Source organism: Etheostoma cragini, chromosome 1, assembly GCF_013103735.1.
Source record: "Etheostoma cragini isolate CJK2018 chromosome 1, CSU_Ecrag_1.0, whole genome shotgun sequence".
Classification (NCBI taxonomy): Eukaryota; Metazoa; Chordata; class Actinopteri; order Perciformes; family Percidae; genus Etheostoma; species Etheostoma cragini.
Window position 1 is genome coordinate 4,763,429 of NC_048407.1, and position 23,214 is coordinate 4,786,642.

General features: G+C 41.2%; 1 protein-coding gene across 1 annotated transcript in view; it reads right to left on the bottom strand.

Annotated features, from left to right (window-relative positions):
* Nucleotides 1-267: 267 nt before the first annotated feature.
* The window catches only part of ccdc102a (coiled-coil domain containing 102A), a 64,134-nt gene continuing 41,187 nt past the window's right edge, over nucleotides 268-23,214 (bottom strand). The window contains exons 5-9 of the mRNA XM_034867829.1: nucleotides 16,062-16,282; nucleotides 15,609-15,717; nucleotides 11,246-11,362; nucleotides 9,230-9,439; nucleotides 268-549 (exon numbers count right to left, since the gene is read on the bottom strand). Of these exons, the coding sequence (XP_034723720.1) occupies nucleotides 283-549; nucleotides 9,230-9,439; nucleotides 11,246-11,362; nucleotides 15,609-15,717; nucleotides 16,062-16,282 (924 nt within the window). The 3' untranslated portion in view covers nucleotides 268-282. The remainder of the gene's footprint in view (nucleotides 550-9,229; nucleotides 9,440-11,245; nucleotides 11,363-15,608; nucleotides 15,718-16,061; nucleotides 16,283-23,214) is intronic.

Sequence of the window (23,214 nt, forward strand, 5' to 3'; positions counted from 1 at the left end):
CACACACACACACACACACACACACACACACACACACACACACACACACACACACACACGTTTGTAAAAGGCCATCTGATAAGTCTGAGGGTTGTCCAAAGGGTAACACACACACCAACATATTTTTTATCTTGTCTATCATCTCGATGGCAGTAGAATTACACTACATTTGAAAGAATAAGGAATAAAGGTTTGTTTTTACTGCAGATTAATATGTACTTTGCTAAGAGAATCTGAAAAAAAGCTGTTCTGTCTTTGGTTGTCTAACTGCATGAATGAGTGTCAGAGTTTGGGATTGGTGGAATAGTCCGAAGCAAAAGCAACGATGGTGTCTTTTGAACGACACATACACAAATCCATGCACAGCCACGTTCCTACCTCATCCTCTGCCTGGCCTAAATCTTTCTTCAGCTCCTCCACCCTCAGTCGAAGCTTTTTGACTTCGGCCTCGTGGCTTTCCACCCTCCGGTTAGCGTGGACCAGTTCAGCCGTCTTCTCTTGGTACTGCTTCTTCAACTTAGTGTGGACATGGCGGAGGTCAGCCAGCTCCTAAAAGGAACGAGATAACACAACAGACAGGCTTAAAGACAAAGGAATCCAAACAGAGCTGATTCTGGTCAGCCAGCTCTTCTGTCCCATTTACTCCAAAAAATGATAAGACGAATAATCGATTCTTTGAATAATTTGAAATTTAAGTTACCTATAAAGTAAAAATACCAAATATTTGCTGATCCCAGATGAGAATATTTGCCGATTAACAAGGAATCCCAAGAGCAAAAATTCAGCTATGTATATTAAAAATGAAAAAATATCATTAGTTTCAGTATTAGTATTTTTCTTACCAAAACTGCCTCCCCAGAAGCACATTGACACCCACTTTACAATTTCAAAAAGAGGTATAGACTATGGTTCAGAGCCATAATGATTTGGATGAGAGGTTGCCTGTAGTTTTGGGGGTGTGACTAACTTTAAAAAGAGTTACTTACTTTGCATTTTAGACTTAGATTTGTCTTTTGTAATCCTTTTGGGATGACACCCGCAAGGAAATTGAGATTTCCAGCACCAGTTTTATTATTTACTGAGAAAAAAAAAAAAAAAAAAAAAAAAGACTAATCGGGACAACTGCCTCAATGACATTTGGGCATTTTTTTGTACTGTGAAATAAATAATAAATATATATATATATAAATAAAATTCTGAAGTAAAAATCTGCCCATGACATTGGCCATGCCGATCTATTGGTCAGCTCTAATGTCCAGGAAAATGTTCTCAAAGTTCCTATAGTTAAATATGAATCATTTTGTTAATATTCAAATAAATCAAAAGTGTACAGCATCTTTAGACCTTCAAAAACAATCAGTCCACATTGGCGTTATAAATGAGTATGGGTAATGGGCCAACCCGAACGCATAGCAAATTTTAGAGGCAGCCTAATTGTTATATATATGTAATAAGAGTCAATGGAAAGTTGAAAAGGATTCAACTTGAGCGAATTATTTGCATGCCTTCTTCATCAATAATGTTTCTTAAACATAAAGAGAGAAGTAAAAAAGGCAGAGAAAGAACTGCGGTGATCTGATATGGGTCAGAGTCTGGGCTGAACACAGGCACACACACTTGGGAGAATGACATGAGCCAAGAATTCTCTACTTTCTATCTGACACACCTTCACACACAACGCCTGGTTGAACCATGGATTAAGACTACACTGTGTCAGATATCTAGAAATAAGAGGAAGGAAGCACTAAGAGATGGCGGGCCAGATCTTGGACTCGGCGCAAGTATCTTTGCTAGTTTAAGCGCCCAAATCATTTAAATAGCAAATGCACCTGCGCCCATCTTTGGGCGTGCTGGTCTTAGAGGAAGGTGTGTTCAGGTGAATACTTGGCAAATTTTTATCTTGAGGCAGTGTGAAGCGTTTGCGTCATTGGCCAACAAAACCTGGTCTAATGTCAATAACGCAGGATTTCATTGTTATTCATTGTTATTTTAAACACTGCAATCTAGCAGACGTAGATGTAAATAAAAGGTATCATTTACAATATTTAAAAAATAAGTAACACATTGTTAGACCTTTTTGGTAAAAAACACGAAACATAAAAATAGTTTTCACAAGAAATGGCTAAAGGTTATCCTTGATTAAGCTTCAGTAAAATTGTATTTCCAACAAAAGTGCACATATTCAATGTGGTCTTTAATAATAATAATAATGATAGAATATTTTACAGTAATACTTTCTTTTTTATGAGATACAAATGACAATAATTTTTTTTAAATGTAAAATCTGCCTAGGCTCGTGCACAGCACGCACACAATGCTTGTCACACACACACACACACACACACACACACACACACAAACATGCAAAAGATCAAACAATTTTATGAATTTAAATATTAAGGTGCAAATCCGCTATCATAAAAGCAATGCACTAAGGTACAAAAAGCCTGGCTTTTAAAGAGAATGGGAGATGACAAAGTGATTGGTTAATTGCATGTTACGTCAAAAACACCTTTCAATTAATAAAGACACTACGTACAACCCTTTTGAAAGGGTTTTTTCCGCCATTACACTAGCAAAAGGGGATTTGTACAGTTCCCTGAACGCACCAGGCGCTTCACGCAGTGAGCTTAGATAATTTTCCTTGGTCCAAATAAGGTGTGTTGTTGTAAATGACAGAGAGTGTATGAAGGAATGGCGCTCTCTATCCCTTATATGGACATGTCTGCATGCTAAAATTTGGTTGTGTTCCAGGCTGTTACAGATCTTTTTTATCTATTTATTAGGCTTCAATTTTAGGTAATTGTGGTTGTGGTCAGGTTTGAGCCAAAGGAAAGCTCTCCTCCACAGGTTTGCATTAGGATTAGCCAAGGAAAGTCTGCACTTGGAGCTAATGGACTCATCAATAATGCACCATTGTCACTCACTGCACATGTACTTTGATGGCATTGATTCAGCCTCTCTCTTTGCTGCACGACACCTAACGGCTCCCCAGACAGAGCGGCTTTCAAGAAAGCTTTCCTGCATTTACACTATACGATAGAGAGAAATGAGATATCTACAGGAACAATAAAAAGACAAGCCTGGATCAAGGAGTGGGAAATGCCCGCTACTTATTTATTTATATCTGTATTTGAGCCAGCCTTTTATCTTAATTATATATTAAATATTTGATTCCTTTAGCCATTGACACAAAATTAGCTTCAACCTTGTGGCTCATTTATTCTCACAGAGCCTTACATGTACAGAGCCGACATACAGAGTGTATCTGATTAAAAGAGGAATGGGTGCTTTAACTGTTCAAATTACAAACTCCTTAAGACGTGGCATGCAGACACCCTTCCCCCTCAGTGTATCTACCAATCTACCAGATGATCAAGGCAAAATGCATGAATGCAACACAAATACAGTGTAACCCCAGAGTCGGATCAAACAAAGAGAGCGGCAGGGTAATGCAGAAAGGAATAATTAAAAGGAGGGGGTGGGGGGAGGGGGGTCTTGAGAAAGAGACGGGGATGAAGGGATGAGGATAGAAATGACGAAGTGTGGGGGGAAGATAATTATTGGAGGGATGGTATTTTATAGGACAATAAAGGTAAGGATAAGAACAAAGAAGATAGACAGCGTGCAGCCTTGTGAAAAGAAATCCATGAGATCACGTTTTTGCGATGTCTAACAACATTTTATGCTGTGGCAAACGGTTAAATGGACAAATATGAGCTATGCATGAAAGTATAAGTCCGCCATTATTCTATATTTCTTTACAGTATTCAGCGGTGATCCGAATAAACTGATGTGGAATCTGCTCAGAATACTGAGTCTGCGGATTCCGCGGGGCCTTGCTGCCTATTTATACTTTCTGTTTTTTTCTTGTTATTTCTCTTTTTTTCTGGAAGGCTCAGTCATTTCCTAAAACAGCTGGTCAGTGTAGTTCAGTGGTAGATTAATACACATTTGGTGCTAAACCAGGTATTCAGAATATCACCCACCCCCATTTATCATTTTAGAAATACACATATTAATATATACAAGTCTCCATCTATCACATATCCCTGGATTGAAATGATTAAAGTAAAAATCATCATTGGACTGGTTAGTTACTGGTGTGAAAACAAAACCCACCATGACTTTGAAAAAAAAAACATTTCCAACTATTATAGAACAGTTTATTCTACATAAAAGCTGGCTGCTGTCCCTGGCCTGTAGTCTGTCAGACAAACGTTCGGATGAAATACAATGAAGCAGCCCCCAAGCAGCCATACAGGCCAGAAACCTGACTTATCCCTGCAGGTTTATCATTTCAAGACGATGTAATAAATGTCTGATGGAACAGGGGAGGAAGGGAGGCAGGGTTGATGGATGAACGGGAGGAGGCTGACAGGCTGGGAGTCCCGGACTCTATTAAACATGAGGGATTACTGGGTGATCTATGAGCATGAGTGTGTCTGTTTGCTTCTGTACATATGTTTGTGTGTGGAGGCTTGCTCTATAAGTTCCAGATACGTGGATGTGTTAATATGTGTTAATATGTGTCTACATGCTTTCACAAAAAAGCACAATTGTGTGTGTGTGTGTGTGTGTGTGTGTGTGTGTGTGTGTGTGTGTGTGTCACGCCACACTGCCTGTTAAATGTTTCTCCTTGACTGGAGAGACCCTGAAGTCTGCCGCTACATCTGTTCCACTAAAAACAAAGCCAGACAGAAAGATAGATATGTAGATATGTATAAAAACCTCAGGCTTATGCCCAGAAATTGACAAAAAGATAATTTAATGTGAGAAAACATGAACAAAAAAACAGGGTCGGAAGTAGAAATAACTGATGTGCATAATTGCAGCTCATTTAAACTATGGTGAACACACTTGCTTGTTTCTGCGCGCGCACACACACACACACACACACACACACACACACACACACACACACACACACACACAATCACAATCACCATCACAATCACAATCAGGGCTGCCCACGCGCGTTACAGTGGGGGAGGGACTTTTGGGCACCGCTCCAACCAGATTGGTCAGATCATCCCAGTAAAAGACGAGGCATAAAATGAAAAGAGACAGAGATAAGAAAAAACAGAAGACAAAAATTATTAGAGGTTAGATTACTAAAAGCACCAAGAATAAGCATGGATATGGACAAGAACATTTTGAACAGAAAATAAACTAAAAACCTTAACAAACGTGTGACTGTATTGGACAGAATACAGCGGTGTAACTCTTCTCAGTGTTACATCTTTAAAATTGATATCAAATGATTATCTTCACTCATTGATATAATATAGAAGACCAGACTTCCCACACATATGGACCGTTTTCCAAAATGGAAGATGCCTAAAACTGAACACTTGATATTCTAAGCAGAACGGTTTAGAGATTGAGCAAGTACTCATCACAGAGACAACTCACGGCAGTGTTGTAGTACTCGAGACCGATCTTGGTCTCGGGACCGCTTTTTGAAGATCTCATCTTGGAATCAACCACAATTTGTCATCAACCACATTCTTGTCTCAGTCTCGGATGAAGAGGTTTTGGAATTATATTTCTAGACCGGTCAAGACCACAACTGCACGGATATATTGCTTAACTGCCTGTGTATAGTCTGTTTTATGTGTTAACAGCTGTACTGGGATTGGATGTAACACGTCCTGCTTCAAAGGCAACCAATAATTTAACTCATTCTAGTTTGCGATGTATCACTTAATTCAGCTGTCAGTCATGGCTGCAGCCGTTCTGCAACAAATCCAAACCTGGTGGGTATTGACGGATCCGAAAATCCAGGGTAACTTTAATAGAAACCTAATGACTCCGCAGCCATTCCGGAGGGGATCCGCAGACGTTCCGCCACTGGTGAAAATGAGGATTAAGCCTGCCCACTTTGTAGCAGCCCAATCAAATGTGATGTATTGGATTTACTGCTCAAACATTCTGTTCACTAGAAAATAGCATAGAAGCTAAAGACGCTCCAACTTCCGTTTCACTGGGACTTTAAAGGTCCTATGAAATGCTGCTTTTTTCAATACTGTATCTGAAGACTCTTTTATATAGGCCTTAGTGGTCCCCTAATACTGTATCTGAAGACCCGTTCCCAAAATGCAGCCCTGGTGCAGATTTAAAGCCATTTACTAGAGCCAGTCTAGAGCTTTCCTTAGGATGTGCCATTTCTGTGTCTGTAGCTTTAAATGCTATTGAGGAGGAGAGAGGAGGGGGCAAGGTGGAGGTTGGGGCCTGGCCTTAACCAACTGCCATGCTTTGCTTGTTTTATGCCATGATGTCTCTGTCTTTCTCATGGGTCGGCCAAATTCTCTGGGTGGGCAAAGCAGAGAAAGAAAAGTAACCTTTCCCCTTATGATGTCATTTTCTCAAAGGCAGAGCAGGATCCCCAGGGCTTAGTTTACTCCTATCGCCATTTCTAGCCACGGGAGGATCATAGGCAGGCTGGGGGAACTCATATTAACTTTAAAAATATTGGAAAAAAGCCTTGTTTGCATCACAAACACCACAGGTTTAAACCAAAATGTATCTTATTTTGTGAGGGTAATAAAAGTGTTTGTCTTTTGTCTACATAAAACCAACATATTTTGATTAAGAAAGGACTCCTATTCTCCACTTCCTACTTCCTGTAGTAATGCAATGTTAAAATCTGAATAAAATGTCTTCCTCAGCTATACCATTGGGCGACTATGAAACAAACCATAACGCAGGGCTGCAAGTGAATCTGATGTAAGCTCCAATGAGAGACAATGAACAACATTCGAGGTTTAGGTGGGAAAATGTGTCACACATTGTTATTTTGTCTTGTCATGTTCATTTTTGGTCAGCCATGCTGGTTTCTTCTGCCTCTATCAGCACATCTCCCTGTATCCTTGTTTATCTTTTTCCTCTCTTCATCCTTTCCTCTTTGATCTTTTTGTCATCATACACATCCTCCTAACTTTGAGACTGTGAGCTATATCACCCTATTGCTTTTCCTGCTTGGAATAATTATTTTTCCCCCTTTGAAATTTTTTTTAACCTGTGTGTGTGTGTGTGTGTGTGTGTGTGTGTGTGTGTGTGTGTGTGTGTGTATGTGTGTGTGTGTCTAAAGCATTAAATGCACTCGGTAGCGTCATAAATAACCCTGTGGGACAGGTGGTGGAGTCCAACGCATTGACCAGCACTTACACACATACTGTACAGTATCTTCCAGTGCGTGGCCGTGCCACACAACCTGCTGCTAATGGAGTCATTTAAGAAGTTTAACACACACACACACAAACACACACACACACACGCACACACACACACAGTGCCATCTTGGTTTGCTCTTTATGAACAGATGTGATCCACCATGTGGACCCAGAGTTATCCATTCCCATTAATCACTGGGAAATAAATAATCACAGACATTTGGACCGCTCAGCTTGGCAAGAGGCAACACGACGAGTTGGCCTCGGGTCAAGGTAACCCTCACGGCAGCAGAAAACAACTTCAGTCAGACCTGCAACACTGTCATCATGGGTTAACATTTTGCATGAAATATATCTAGAAACTGCCTATCCTTCTTTTCAAGCAACATAAATGTCTATGTTATCTCAAGAGATTAAACACAGTAGCTCTTCCTGAATGCCAGAGAGGTGCATGTTGGGTCAAGAACCCCACCTGGTGACCATTGGTGTCATAACAAGACATCAGCTTTGATTTTATGTTTGTGAATCGCCAGGTGTTTCAGTATTCTATGTTAAATATACAGTATGGGTTTTTATCACATTCACTTTAAATTAACTTGATTTTCCATTTTTTAAATGCTGTTCTAGTGAATTTATGTAGTGTAAGGGTTAGAGTGCCTTATGTAAAGCACAGCCGGATCACTTTACTTAAAGGGTTGTGCATAACACAGACATGGCAGCATCATAACTATGACATAAGTTGATGAGTCTCTATGAATGTTTGTGATTGTTTTATTATGACACTTTGAATGCGAAGTAAGCATTGTTTGAAATGTTTGTGTTATGAAAACTTGAAATTAAGCAAGATAATATACCGTTATAAAAATATCATAGCATATCTACTTATTAAACTCAAAGACACTGTATAGCTTTATGTGTTAATGTTACATTAAACCATCATTAAGTTGTTGGTTTTACATTAGCTGTCATGAGACCGTTATAATTGTGTCATTCATATTTTCCCTTGACCTCAAGTAAAGTGATTTGTCATAAAGATGTTGTAAAGTTTGATAACACTGTCAGATGCTTTTATAATTATATAATGACTATGACTTAATGACTTAATAATTCCTTTGAGTGGAAACAGAGAAACAGGACATTTTCCATTCCTTGAATTTGTCTGATAATTTCAGACAAGGAGCTGATCCATTCACACATGGGCTCAAACTGACATTAGCGGACTTTGTACCCAGGAGCCTGGCAGGGTTATGTCTCTCACAAAGCTCATTTAGGTAATGTCTAGATTATTTATGGGTTGTATTGCATGTGCTAATGAAGCTACTGACAGTAAGATGGCACATTGTCACTGTCAGTGCAGCAAAATGTTCCCCTGATTCCACCATGTGGCACACAGCTAGAAAAACAGAGAGGGTTTACAGGAAAACTACAAAATGTATCTTAAATAACACAAAACAGAGGAAGGGTTATGCAAGTACTGCATCTATATGTGTGTGTGTGTTTACACACATCAGTGTGTTGCATTGGACAGTGAACATCAATCTGTTCAGTGGTAGTGATGCCCAAAGCCCTGGCTGGGGTTGAAGATGATTCTACTATCAATCAACCTGTATATGTGTGTGTGTGTGTGTGTGTGTGTGTGTGTGTGTGTGTGTGTGTGTGTGTGTGTGTGTGTGTCTGTGTGTGTGTGTGTGTATCCAGTGTCTTAATCTCTTGCCCTGTTTCTCCTTCTCTGTCTGGATCAATACCATCTTTTCAACACTATACACTAAACACAATCAATCTCTCTCTTTCTCTCTCACACACACACACACACACACACACACACACACACACAAATACACACACACACACACACAAAAGTGTTTGGAAAGACAAGGTCAGGGCATTATCTCATGACATATAAAGATATCTCGTCAGTGTGTAAGTATTAGTGTAGTAAGGAAACGTATTGTGGAATTTAAAAGGATAATTCCGGTTTATTACAATTTAGGTTACTTTGTTGAGGACAATGTTGTGATAGCTAATAGATAGAGTAGTACCCAATAGTTTCCCACCTTGTTTCTCTCAAACAGCTCGCTCTGGATGGCCTTGAGGTCGATGTCGAGTGCCGAGGCAGCCTGCCGGCGCTTCTTGGCCAGTTGCTCCTCCAGGTCTTCCACCTGAGCTCTCAGCTTCTTGTTGTCCCTCTCCAGGGCAAGTTTCTCCGTCTCCAAGCGCTCCCCACGTCCCCACTCCGCAGCGTTCTCCACCTGCAGCCGCTCCATCTGACGGAGACACAGAGAGACACAGTGTGCACCGAAGGATCTCAGGATATCTGTGTCTCTGTGTCCCAACCGGCACCAAGGTTGATGCCTGTTTAAAGGAAGATTTTTCTGTGTGTGTGTGTGTGTGTGTGTGTGTGTGTGTGTGTGTGTGTACGGTAGAAATGCTGATGGCAACAATTACCCTTTTCATTTAACATATCATAATTATTGCGGTGGATTACCACACTGTGGAAACTGCATTTAATCCTTCACAGCTTCATCTGAGGCTCCTGAAGGCGCTCAGACCGGAGAAGGGGACAGAATGTAGCATAGTGATGTGTGTAGCCCAGATCAAAAGTTAAAACTATTCTGTAGCTTGCTAAACTGTCATGGGTTCGACTGCCTCGTTATCTTCAATAAGTGTTCTGCTAAGATGTGGAAGTTTAGCCCGAGTTACAACAAGACATTTATTTGATTAGGGAAAGCGATATATATTATCGTCTTGATAATATTACTCTTGTTGTGTTTCTAATTGGAAATGCTGATAGAAGCAGATTGTTTAATGTTCCTTGTACAGCCACGCATTGATATTCAGGTTGTGTTTGCTAGCAACGTGCAATCGCCAGTAAACAGACTAGCCTGTGGAGCCATGTGCTTTTAACCTTTCGCTATTAAAAGGTGTATTACACTGTTTGCTCCGTTATGGATATGTGTGCTGTAATAGATGTGGCATATTCTCAGTTTGTGCTACTGAGCAAAATGTTACATTTATGTTAATTACCACAGAGAAATTAATGAATTTGCCTACAGGGCAGGAAGGGGGGTGTCGAGGATGCTACGGGGCGGCTGTGGCTCAGTGGTAGAGCGGTTGCCTGCCAATCGGAAGGTTGGTGGTTCGATCCCCGCCCCTGCAGTCATTGTCGAAGTGTCCTTGGGCAAGACACTGAACCCCGAGTTGCCCCCGGTGATGCGCATCGGAGTGTGAATGTTATGAATGATATCTGATGAGCAGGTGGCACTTTGTACGGCAGCCCCGGACACAGTGTATGAATGTGTGTGAATGGTGAATGTTTCCTGTAGATGTAAAAGCGCTTTCAGCAGTTGTTAAGACTGGAAAAGCGCTATATAAATACAGCACATTTACATTTACATTTACGGGCAGCCCGCTAAACAGTTAAAAGTTTTAAGTTTTAAGGGTGACCCCACCCACTCTTCCGGTGATTTGATTTGGCGCTCCAGCTCGGTCTGGAAACCTGCGCGTTTAATTTTCCTGCTTTAGATCCCAATTTTGTGGGAACCAATCATAAACTGGCTAATCTACCTGGCGCGCTTTTGGCGGGTTTAACACGATGACGATAGAGAAGCAACCAAGCAGCGTCTTGTTTACATTCAACATCGGGGCCACCGAACGCCACCACAGCAAACACGTTGATGCCGCTGTTCCTTCTACGTCACCCTGATCACTGGTCTGATTGGTTGAAGGACTATCCAATTGTGTCCAGAGTCATTTGAACTATGCCCATTGGTCACGCCCCCTGCGCAGAGAAAATACATTTGTTTGTATGTTCTCCCCATGTTTGTGTGGATTTAACCGGGTGCTCCAGTTTCCCCCCACCATCAAAAAACATGTACTAGGTTCTCCAGTCAGTGCACTTGATCAACGCCCTGGCTCAGATATGGATTTGGTCCCAGGGTGCTGTAAATGGATGCCCACTGCATCCTTGAGGGATGGGTTAAATGTAGAAAATGAATTTCGCAACATGTATGTGTATGTGACAATAAAGTACCTTTACTCCTCTCTCTCTCTCTGCTCCCCAGTCTCCTCACCTCAGAACGTAGATCAGCTAGTTTCTTGTCCATACTGGTTCGGGCTCCCAGTTCGTCTTCCAAGTCTTCAGATATGCGTCCGAGTTCATCTTGGTGCATTTCCTTTAGCAGGTTTAGCTATATGGTGTTAGGGAATTAGAATACTTTATTGATCATCTCAGTAAGTAAGTAAGAAATACAAACGTTAAGTACATTTGTAAAAGTAAAATAAGATTAGGTTCAAAAGTACCACACATCAATGTGATCTTGAAGTATCTAGGACAGAAAGTGTGTAGATAAGGTTGACCCAACCTCCTTTGACTTGCCTTTTTTATCCCTCCTTGTTCTTATCTGATCATTGCATCTCTGCCTGTGTCTCATCTGCTTCCTCTCCACCTTCAGCACTTCACCCTATCATGCTTTCATCTCCATCTCTTCTACCCCGCTTATCTTCTAAACACACACCATCACCATCTACACATCTCTCATCTTTTTTTTTTTTTTATGAATTAAACTGGTTTTGTCATTCAGAGAGCCTTTCCATAAGACTTGTGTTTTCTGTGTCCTTATGTTGTCCTCACTGCAGGGCAGGACTGCCCCCGAGTGGTGGAACATTTTAGAAACTGGAAAAGTGTGTGTTTAATGGTCTAATCATTTCATTATATTGTTGGCTAGTTTCATTCATAATAAAAACATCAGACACACACACAACTACATGTGTTTCAGAAATCTTAATTTGTAAAGTAACTAAACCCGTCAGATGAACGTAGTGGAGTTTTTTCTCTGAAATATAGAGTAGAAGTTGAAAGTGGAATGAAGACTCAAGTAGAGAACTAGTACCTAGGCTTCTCACGATAATACATTTGGCTGGATGATAAATTGTCCCAGAAATTATTGCGATAAACGATAATATTGTCGTTCTGAGACAATTTTCATCAAATATAATGATAATGGCAAAATAATTAAGGTAAATCTTTTTCAAAGATCAATAAACTATTATTTCTAGATAATATAACACTGGGACATTCCTGAGAGCAATTGCGAGACAAGTCCACACCAGCCCATGGCGTTTATGTCCGAGCACGTCTCCACTGTCTCCACCAGCAGGTTGTCAACTGTGTGGTTTGGAATGAAAGGGAGAAACGGGACGCCAAGTAACACTTATTAGGGGATATTGCTCTATCGCGGCCTGAAAATTTGTCAAGCTAATTTTTTTATCGTGCGATTAATTGACTTAGACCTACTAGTACCTCAACAGTACAGAACTTGAGTTAATGTACTTAGTAATATTCCAGCACTGCACTTAAGGTATCTGACAAAAACAAACTTAACAGTGCATTGGGATATTTTGAGGACATATGAAGATCTCATTTTCAGGATACATATTAAAGGTGATCTTAGGAACTAGTTTGCTTTTGTCTTTGTTTTTTCCTACAGTTGACACTAGCCATTTCAGTATATTGATATACTGTTGTTGTTTGCTTGTTTTTGTTTTTAATTGTACAGTATATATAAGTATGTATGTATTTCTTCTCACATTATTATCCTTGATGCTTTGTCAATATTGTTATTTCCGACATTCATGCCAATTTAATTGAGAGAAAGAGAGTTGAGCTTTTCTGTCTAGAAGAGAGAGCGAGAGAGAGAGCGAAAGAGAGAGTGTGGAAGCGGAGGGAGGACAGGAGGGGATTTTGGAGAACCATTGATGACTGGAACATTTCTATCTGTGCTGTAAGACTCTTGGCAACCAGAAAAGAACAGTAAAAAAGGCACTGCCATGCGGGCGTCTGCGTTAAACCACTAGCGCTACAGTTTTAGTAGCTTGGTTCAGATTTATTGAAGAAATATAAATGCGTTCCAAATCCCTGAGAGCATCCAAATCCGACCAAATCCAAATCAAATCCAGCTGCAGATGAATGAAAACCATCTCTCTCCAATATGAAAGGCGCTCTCCTTGAAATCACAATAAAGTCTAAGTGTAAATGGTATCTGACCAGAGCAGTGGAGAAGGGGAAGCCATGCTAGCAGCTCAGTTTTGAGGAACACTGGCGCTTTAAGAAGGGTTGGGTATAGTTCAAGATTTTTCAATACCGGTACAGATACCAATACCGTCACTGTGATACTGGTTTCTAAATGGTACTTTTTTCTATACCATTTTTTTGATTATTACATGCATCAAAGACCTGCGGGTTGGAATTAAACTCGCAGCTCAAAGGAAGAAAAGAAACCAGCGTGGTAGCATCTGACCATTAAGAGTTCTTAATTTGCTGTGATGAAAGACGTTGATGGATGATAAAAAAGAGAACAACGGGAGACTTTCACAAAGTCAGATGGCCGCTGCAGTATGAACTGAGCCCCTGCACATGGGGTTCAACCAGGGGAGCAACCGGAGTGCCCCGTTAATTGTTCTTGGTAGAAGCGGGCACCTGGGTAGCTCCCCTGGTTGAGCAGAGGCCGCGAGTTTGATTCCGACTTGCGACCCTTTGCTGCATGTCATTCCTCTTCTCTCCCCCCTTTCCTGTATTTAGCTGTTCTGTCAATTGGGGCCTGTAAATACACAAAAAAGATCTAAAAAAAAAAAGATCTTGTTAGAATCTTACTGCATGTATATTGGCTCCCTGACCCTGTTGGGATTAACTCTTGAGGTATTAAAATTGGGTTTTGAATGATGAGGCATTTTTCCAGCTCAATACTTAAAACCTTACTCTTACCAAATTTATTTTTAAAACACTAGGAAGGCTCGACACAACAAGAAACTTTGTTCTAAGTATTCCCAGAAGCTCTACACATGAACTCTAGCGTAGGGAACATTGTTTGCGTTCACAGACTATACTTAAAAATAAAAATGTAATTCAAAAAGTCTCTCGTCTCCTCGTCCGTCCACTTACTTCTGTCTTTGTTGTCACCCGCCATGTGTGCAGACAGATCGGAAATACTTGGCGGAAATGAAGTAAAACTTCTTCTTCGTTTTCTGGCGGGGTGCAACCATAAAATGACTTAAAAAACGTAATTGCAATTCATTATATATTCTGCAAATAACGTTTCCATCAGCGTTTAGACGTATATCTATCAAGATAAGATCCGATAAGACGTATTTCCTTTGAGTCAATATTCATGAAATTCAATCGATTTTTACTGTTTCCATAAGCCATTTTTCATTGGATATCACTTAATTTGGGTAAAAACGTGTGGATGGAAAGATAGCTACTGTAGCTGTTGTTTTTCTGGTCGCCATCCATCTCGCCAGTCAAAAGTAGTCAAGGTAGGAGAGTAAAGACGGAAAGCCCCTAAAGCTTAGTTACATATAAATGCACGGATAATTTGTTGTTTTGTCGTTAGTGTAACACAATTTTTACCTAGTAGTTGAAAAAGGAGCTTCATATAATAATGACTTTTCCTCCTATGGAGTCCGTTCATTCGCATTCGGAGATCACCTATTATTGATTGGAAGAATGTTGGATGGCGTAATCAACGACTACTAACGCAAGTTGCTTAAAGCCTTTTTTTGTAAACTCTGTGTACACAAACAATGTTCTCAATGCTGGAGTTCGTGTGTAGAGCCCCTGGTGATACTTAGAACAAAGTTTCATGTTGTGTCAAGCCTTCTTAGGGTTTTAAAAACAGTGATTTTAAGGCTAGCATAAAAAGGTAATTTTACCGAAAAACGAAACTACGGTAAATCTTAAAAGTGTCGCTTCCGTCCTTAATAGGCTTTTAAACGAAAGTTAAAATCGGGTACATTCACAAAGAAACCCAAGTTGCATTTTGGCGAGAATTAGGCTTTAAGAGGCATTTTGGTATGTCCATAAAAAGTATTGAATTAGTCACCCAGCCCTAGCTTTGAGCTAAATTCATCCAGCATGTCTATCATGCCTTTAGGTGTTCTGAACAATCTGCACCTGAACATAAGCAAGAAGGAGCTGACTGTGGACTTATGCAGGAATATAAGCCTTATCTGACCCCAGGATCCATCCAGGGGGAGGATGTAGAGGTGTTCACTCCTATAAATACCTCAGCATGGCATGCTGGGAACACACGTGGCCCTCTGCAAGAAGGGCCAGCGCTAGCTTTGCTTCCTGCGGAGGCTCAGAGGCTTCAACGGTAAATTAAGACAGCAGCTACCATTTGGGAATTCAAAGTAGTCTGGGCTCTATCTGAACTGAAACAACGAATCTGCAGACAGTCGCAACATTAAAACCCAAAAGGTCGAATGAGTTGCCGTATTTGATCCGACTGTGGATTGATTGTGTAAACAGCATGTAGGCGAACAGAATGCAGAAGATGCCGTTTCATGCTACAGCCGTGACCTGGTGTCTATCTGAGCTCAGTAGAATCCCCTCGGACATATTCTTTAGGATTGGAACAGCGGTCGTGGATGTCTGACCTGTTTGAGGGCCTCTTGTTTGGTCTTGCTGAGCTCTTCATATTTACATTTCCACTGAGTGAGTTCAGCCTCCAGCCTCTCGATGCTCTTACTCAGTGCAAGTTTGTCTCTGGGGAAGACACAAAGACACAACACACATTAGTGGTTCTCAACACTCAATCATGGCACTCGGGTGCCTGTGTGGGTTACTTTATGAGTCTGCAAATATCTTCAAAATGGATTTTTCACTCTTCCACATTAAGAGTCCTTATGAAGTTCACAACAAATCACAGTCTATCCCAAAAATCACTAGTGCAATGTCAGTCATTAACTACACCCTTTGATTATAGAACTGTACACTGTATGCTTGTTGAGCTCTGTTTGTAAGTGCTGATAAATAAATGCTGCATGATATATAGCAACTGCAATACTCTATATATTTGATAGAGCCCAGAGAGTTTTGCAGAGTCTTACTCTCTCTCTTTCAGCAGGACTTTCTGGGACTCATCCAGGCGAAGCTGCAGGGCGTTGAGTCTGCTGGAGTCCTCCTCCACCGTGCTAATGTCCTCCCACAGCTGCCTGCTGCGTTCCTGCCGGCTTGGACCGGAGGAGGAGCGCGAGGTGATTGCCCAGGCCTCCTGAGTGTCGCCGTCTGGGGCCCGGGAACGCAGGACCGAATCCAGACCCTCCAGGTCCTGACAGAGCAAGGGACAGACACAGGGAGGTGACAATGAGACCAGGGTCCCAGATTGTGGCTGTAAGGAGCATATGTACTGTATACTGGTATGTTACTGAAACTCAGATAGCACGGGGACGCCACTACAAGAAAATCCAACAGGGCTGGAAACACAAGCAGTCTAGTTATTGGTGATCACAACATTTTTTCAATCTATTCATCTTCTCCTTCTTTGGTGGTCGGTAACAGGAGTTTTACCGGCTGTACATCACTGCCACCTAACCATGGATTTATTTTCGCATTAAAATGCATAACTGCAATGCACTGTGATATCCACAGCTGGAGTGACCCGTTGTACGCACCCCTCAGAGGCTCGATCTCGCCAAGTTTACAGTTTTTCAGACAAATGGAACGGTACTTTTGATGCCGGTGAGGAAGTGCTTAGGACATGTTGAATCACGAATTGAACCCAGTATTTGACTCCAACACGCTTAACAGGCTCTATCTTGGGCTCTCTGGGTCTCAGTTTCTTCAAAGGTTTGCCCTGTCAAGACAGTTTTGCTGGAATACACCCCTAACATCAGATCAGCAGGGATAAAGTCTCAGTCTTCTTCCAAACTACCCATATATCTCTTGTGTGGACTCATATGAAGCTCCCTGATTTTGAAGGGGTTGTCAGAAATATGGGCCCTCTTGGGCAACAATATTTCTCTCTCTGTCCTCAGTTTTTCCCCAATCGCCTACAGTTCCTCGCTACAAAGCTGCAAATCAAGTTGTGTCATCCATCATCTAAGGCTCCTGCCAACATGCCGGCACAGCAGAACCCTGAAAACTCCTGGGTGAGTTCTCCTGAGGTCTCCTGACATCTCGTTTTATTTAATGGCCTTAACAGAAATTCAATTGGAAATGTGGAGCTTTTTCCTCCTCGCCACATAGTAAATCTGTCTGCTTTGGCACTGCGACAGTAAAGAAATCGTAATGTTTCCCCACCCTATGTCCTTCACAGCATGTGCCAGATGTGAAAATAGGAGGAATTGGTCGCCCACAGGCTCCATTATGCTGCATGGTTTCTTTAAGCTAATATTCATGCAGCCTTTAAGAGTTTCTCATAAACATTTCATTCTGTAACTGAGAGTTGTAAAGATGTCTGTGGCTAAAAAAGTAAACCATGATGGGGTTAGGGTTAGAATTTTATTTAGTGGCAGTTGTTTAGAACAAAGCAGCACAGAGCTCCAGTCGTGATTAGAACATCCCAGAAGATCAACTGATACTCAAGTGTCCCTATAAATAAGGGACATCCGGCGGAATTTCCGAGCAACGGAGCAATCCCTGAAGTAAAACGTTGTGGGTATAGACTAGTTTAACCCCCAGAAGGCATCCTTACCAGATGCCCGAACCACCTTAATTGGCTCCGTTTGACGCTAAGGAGCAGCAGCTCTACTCAGAGCTCCTCACGGATGACTGAGCTTCTCACCCTATCTCTAAGGGAGATGCCAGCCCCCCTCCTGAGGAAACCCATTTCAGCCGTGTGTACCCTGGATCTTGTTCCTTAGGTCATGACCCAGCCTTCATGACCATAAACCTTTTTCTGCAAACAACAAAGCACAGTCAATCCGTTTCCGTTCTTTCTATTCTTTCTCTGGGAAATCAGGCCGCCTTCAAACGTAATCAGAAATGTCGAGATCTATCAAGGATCTGACAGAAAACGACAACTGTGAAATATAAAGTCTACATCGGGGAGTTAAAGAACACAACAGGAAGTCACACAAATGGGCCATTTAAGTGACACCGAGCTGCTTTTTCTAGTCTAATTGGTCCCTTGAACATTGAGAAGTCTTTTTCCTGACAGACAGATTGTCATAATCAGGCTGTTGGCTTAAAATGCATCAACATCAATATTACGCTGAATTAATCTGCCATCTCGTTTTTGGGCCATACACATTTAACCTCTTGAAAACCACTTGAAAATATATGATTTTCTCGCCTACATTTTTACCCTTAAAAAAGTGCTGCAGTTTCCACATGCTTTGGCCCTCTGGGATGACCCTGAGTTCATTGGGAAGTTAACACTCTCAACTTGTTGTTTCTAGTCGTGACACTAGGCCTTACTGACACAGAGCTACAGAGGTTAGAACACAGAATTTCTATTTCCGTCCAAGTAAATCATCTGAAAAATGTATAAGCATAAGCTGTAAGCATATTACATGGGCTACATACTAAAATAGTACCCTAGCCACATGTCTCAACTTAGAACAGAAAAAATCCAGAAAAAAATGACTTATAAAAGGGATTTTATATGAATGTATTTCTACAGATATGTCTGTGCTATTGTCTTATTTCTTATTTCTAAAAAAGCCAAAAAAGGGCTAAATACAAAACTTCTGAAATACAAAAACACATCCACATCACTCACAGATATGTCTGAAAGAAGTACATACATAGATTTATAGAAATTAGTAATCATAATTTCATGAAATGGTGAAATGCCATCAGAAGGCCATATTTTTGCTTTCAGACAGCTGAAAGGGATCACAGGAATAGTTTTGTCTGGCCATGTCTGGTACCATTCAACTCGTCTTCTTATTGGCTACACAGGGATGCCAGTTTTATGACTTCCTCTTATAAGTGGTCGGATCTACTGTCCATCTTTCCCACGTGGGCCCAATGGGGACTGTGCGATATCATTGGCTTAGCTTGAGAGTATCTCTTGATAGGCTGATGCTTTTGGCTGGGAACAAGGTTCATTGCAATCTGCAGAAGCCACAGATTGTAATGTGGTCGACCTTCTTTTTAGCCCGCACAGGGAAAAAGTTACAAGCTATAAAAACCGAGAAATGATGCATATGAAATTATCTAGATTTCTGAATGTCGAAACTTGGCCAGAAACTACAAGATTGTGAGGGGACCAGCTAATTATGGATTACAAGGCTTGGATATTCTAATTCCTTGGAGTGTTTGCGATTTAGGAAATCAACGTTTATGAATATCTTTCACCGCTGTGGATAAAGACACGAGGACAAAGGTAGGGATGCACGCTCGATTTAGACAGAAACGGTGCAGTGTTTCTTAACTTCATAGCGTGATTATAACCGTAGGTCACCTTATGCTTTGTGCGGGAGCTTGATGGAATCACAAGACTTTAAGCTTTCTAATGATGTGCTGCATGACCGTGTTGGTGACGATTTAATGCTTGCAATTCATAAAAAACAATTCATGAAAACACGTTGTGGAAAAACAGGTACCGTTTGGGGAACCGTGCTCCATTAAATGCTGTTAAGTATCATTTAAATATTTGAAATTAAAATTACTAAAGTTTGGATTATTTTTGAAATTTTCTGCACGCTTTGGAATGATGATACGAAGCCTTACTAAGGTTCAAACGTGCATTGCGGCCAATCTAAAAACAAGGCTGTTTCCCCCAATTTCTGAGAAACTGACATAAAAGTAACTGATAGCACGTAAAGCATCCTTTAAAAAAACACTTGACATGCTTGACCATTTGCAGTTTTGCCAAATGCAAAACCGAGCAGTGATATTGATGCTGTCATTACAGGTAATCCCCAAAAGAGGGAGCCGGTGTGCAACAAATATTGCAGTGATATTGATGCTGTCATTACAGGTTATACCCAAAAGAGGGAGCCGGTGTGCAACAAATATTAGTAAGCCAAACCATCCTGTGCCACATGTGGAAGTACTAAGTGTGTGTGAGAGCCAGAACAATGGATGGAGACAGGAAATTAGGCTCTGCTGTGTGTGGGTCAGTTAGCCATATTATCATGGTTTATGTGCAACGCGACAAACTCAACGTGTATCTGTGTGTGTGTGTGTGTGTGTGCATGTTTCCATGGAAACCCCCCCTGAGCTAGCTGAAGGTCAAGTCTGACAGGCAGTGTCAGTGTCAGTGAGCTTTATTTGCTGCTGCTTTAGTCATGCATACACACATACATTTCTGCATTTCTTTTCACCCAAACACAATTGTCTTGTGCGGCGCCAAGTTCTGGAACTAGCAACAGTCGCTCTGCAAAATAGTCTCGAGAAGAAACTTGTTATGGAGGAATAATTGCACCCCTGCAAAAGAAAACACCTCGTACAACATTAAATGAAGTTAACTGTTCATGGCGTTTCCCCGCCATGCCTCCGTATTTACCATAACCCTCGTTAGCTCGCGCAGACAATAGGCCATGCTTTCATAATTGATTTTTTTTCAAAACAGGTGGGACAACATGCTAGCACGTCCCAGTTAGAAACTTAGGGCACAATGCATGTACATTTGCAAATGTCCAACCCACACAAAGCACGGCGTGATACTTCAGCTTCCGTCGTATTTACCAAACCTGCAGTTCATCGGGTAATCAGCGCCTTTCTCCGCCCACTATACCATAAATTGCGTGCATTTAAACGTGCAATTGAATGGGCATCCTTTCTTTCTATGAGTACGTATTGACTAGTGCGCTGTTGCAAAGCTACAGTACTTGTGCTTTGACATGGTAGGGCTGGGCAATATGGAGAAAATCGAATATCACAATATTTTTGCCCAAATACCTCGATATCGATACAGCAACAATATTGTGGTGTTGACTCTTGGTGCTTTCACAAAAATACTTACACATTGAGATTTTTGATAAATAATCATCAGTAATGTGGATACAATGACTAACTGGATAAAGGCAATTACAACAGTCTGGTAAGTTCAGCAAATGAAATCACTTTACTCTAATGCAGCCTTTAAAAAAAGGAAAGACAAAATGTATACCATATTACGATATCCAAAATCTAAGATCATATCTAGTCTCATATCACCATGTCAATATAATATCAATATTTTACCCAGCTCTATGATAAGGCTGAATGCAGACTGCAATATTCTCACTATTGATGTTATGACTGTTTGAAAAAATCCTGATGACAATATTTGTAATGTACCAAGGAGTTTAACAACTGCTGGAATAGACCGCTGATTCGGAGACATCTTTGAGTTCTTCCAGTAACTGTAATTTTGCATGGCTGCTTAATCTGTAACACATAATGATTTTGTGTTCACTCAACTGAAAAATTGTGATCCTTGAAGCAAAAAATCTTTCCAGCTCGTCTCCTTGGCTTATGTCTTTGTCTTGCTTGGATTACTGCTGCCATTTCACCAGGCGGCATATTGGAGAAAACCCGCTTACAGTTTTACACCTGCTTACAAATTTCACCACAATATAGAGGCGCGCGTCTATACACCTGTATACAGTATTCATTGTATACAACTGAATACATAATTAGGCACACTTTACACTTCCCCTACTATCTCTTTATGGCAAATTCCCCCTTTCCCCTTGACCCTCCCATGAATGCAAGTGCATGACACGAGAAAGCACAATTTTTCATTTTCAGTTTCTCGTGACAGGCAGTCTGCGCTTTTACCTTGGCGCGGCCTGTTGTACATACCTCACCATGCTTTTACGCACACGTTGCAAAACAAATATGCCTGAAGGGGGCGCAAAAGCATTAGTACATCTGGTCCTAAATGCTGTAAACATATTCTTTGTAAATCTTAACAATCATTACGTGAAAGAACCAAGCGGGCCTGCCTTGTCGCACAATCAAAATCTTTTATAAAAGTTGTCATTTTCAGCGTGTAGCTTGCTAGCTCGAAAATTGTTGTTTCGTAGTAAAGGGATTTTGAGAGTGGGGACACACAGAGAGCGGAAGGAAAGGGACAAAGCCTGGCAGCGTCGGATGTCAGTGTGTGTGTGTGGATGCATGTGGTGACATAGTATAGAACTGCCAAGAAACAAAGGAGCAGAGTAAAGAGAAAACACAGGAGGTCACAGCTGTTAGATGGGACAACCGAATGCTACTGTAACTGCTGCTACTCATACCGGGAACACCACTACTGCAGTGACTATCATATAGTGTAAGCAACGCAAAAAGTCACTGCATTGCAAGTACCCGGGTGACCCCCTAAAAACTGTCAAAACGTTCAGTGTGAAATGATGGACACTACTCGGACTAAACGGGTGCCATCTAGACTACAAGACAGAAAGGGGAGGGACCGGGGACGTTGACCAGCAGCTAATTGGACGAACGCGTCACGTGGGTCTGGCTTTTTCAAAACCGAGCATGATGGCGGCTCGTTTGGATTACAATCTGGTATTTCATGAAAACAGTTCACCGAAATGTGTTTCTGAAAATATTTCAAACGAGAAAAAGACCATACAATTGCTGAATCTGTCTTGACAAATTCGATTTAAAAAGGTCAGTTCAATAGATTTTCATTCAATTTTGAAAGGGTGGCGAGCCGAGCCAACCGCTCGTCATTTCCAGGAAATGTTTTAACATAAGTGCTCCTTTTTGGACAATACAAACCATCCAAATTGGGCACTACAGCAGTAAGTGGTCAGTGTACATTAGCATTGTACTGACGGAAGTAGGCAGAATATTCAGCACCTGGTTTACGAGGACAGATGTTCATTATGCAGTCGGCTCCTGAACTGATGCTGATATTGAACCTCCAAACTTACCTTGCTTTCATTAGTGTAAGATCACAATATTCATTCAAATCTGTCTGATTTCTTTCTTTTTTCAGAAAGTCAATTTATCATTTTGATGAAACGTTTCTGATTTCAGGGAAGTGGTGCTCCCTTATCTCACGTTGGGAAAGCTCCTTTTGTTTGTGACGTGGGAAAAACAAAACAAATTGCGTACTGAAAATACAAAGAAGAAAATCAGTCACCAGTATTCCTTATGATGCTTTCCCATTGCCTGCGTCAGCTGTCAGACGGTGATCAGACTTGTCAGAGTGAACTGAGGTGGATCACCGCCTCTATTGCTGCCACAAGAAAGTTTTGAAAAACTATGGAGGGTAAAACACGAAACACAAGGGGGTTTGTGCAACAGCTGACTGTTTCCTCAGTCCCTCCTGCTCTTTTCTTTTTTTTTCTTCCTCCGTACAATGATGTTGCTTTC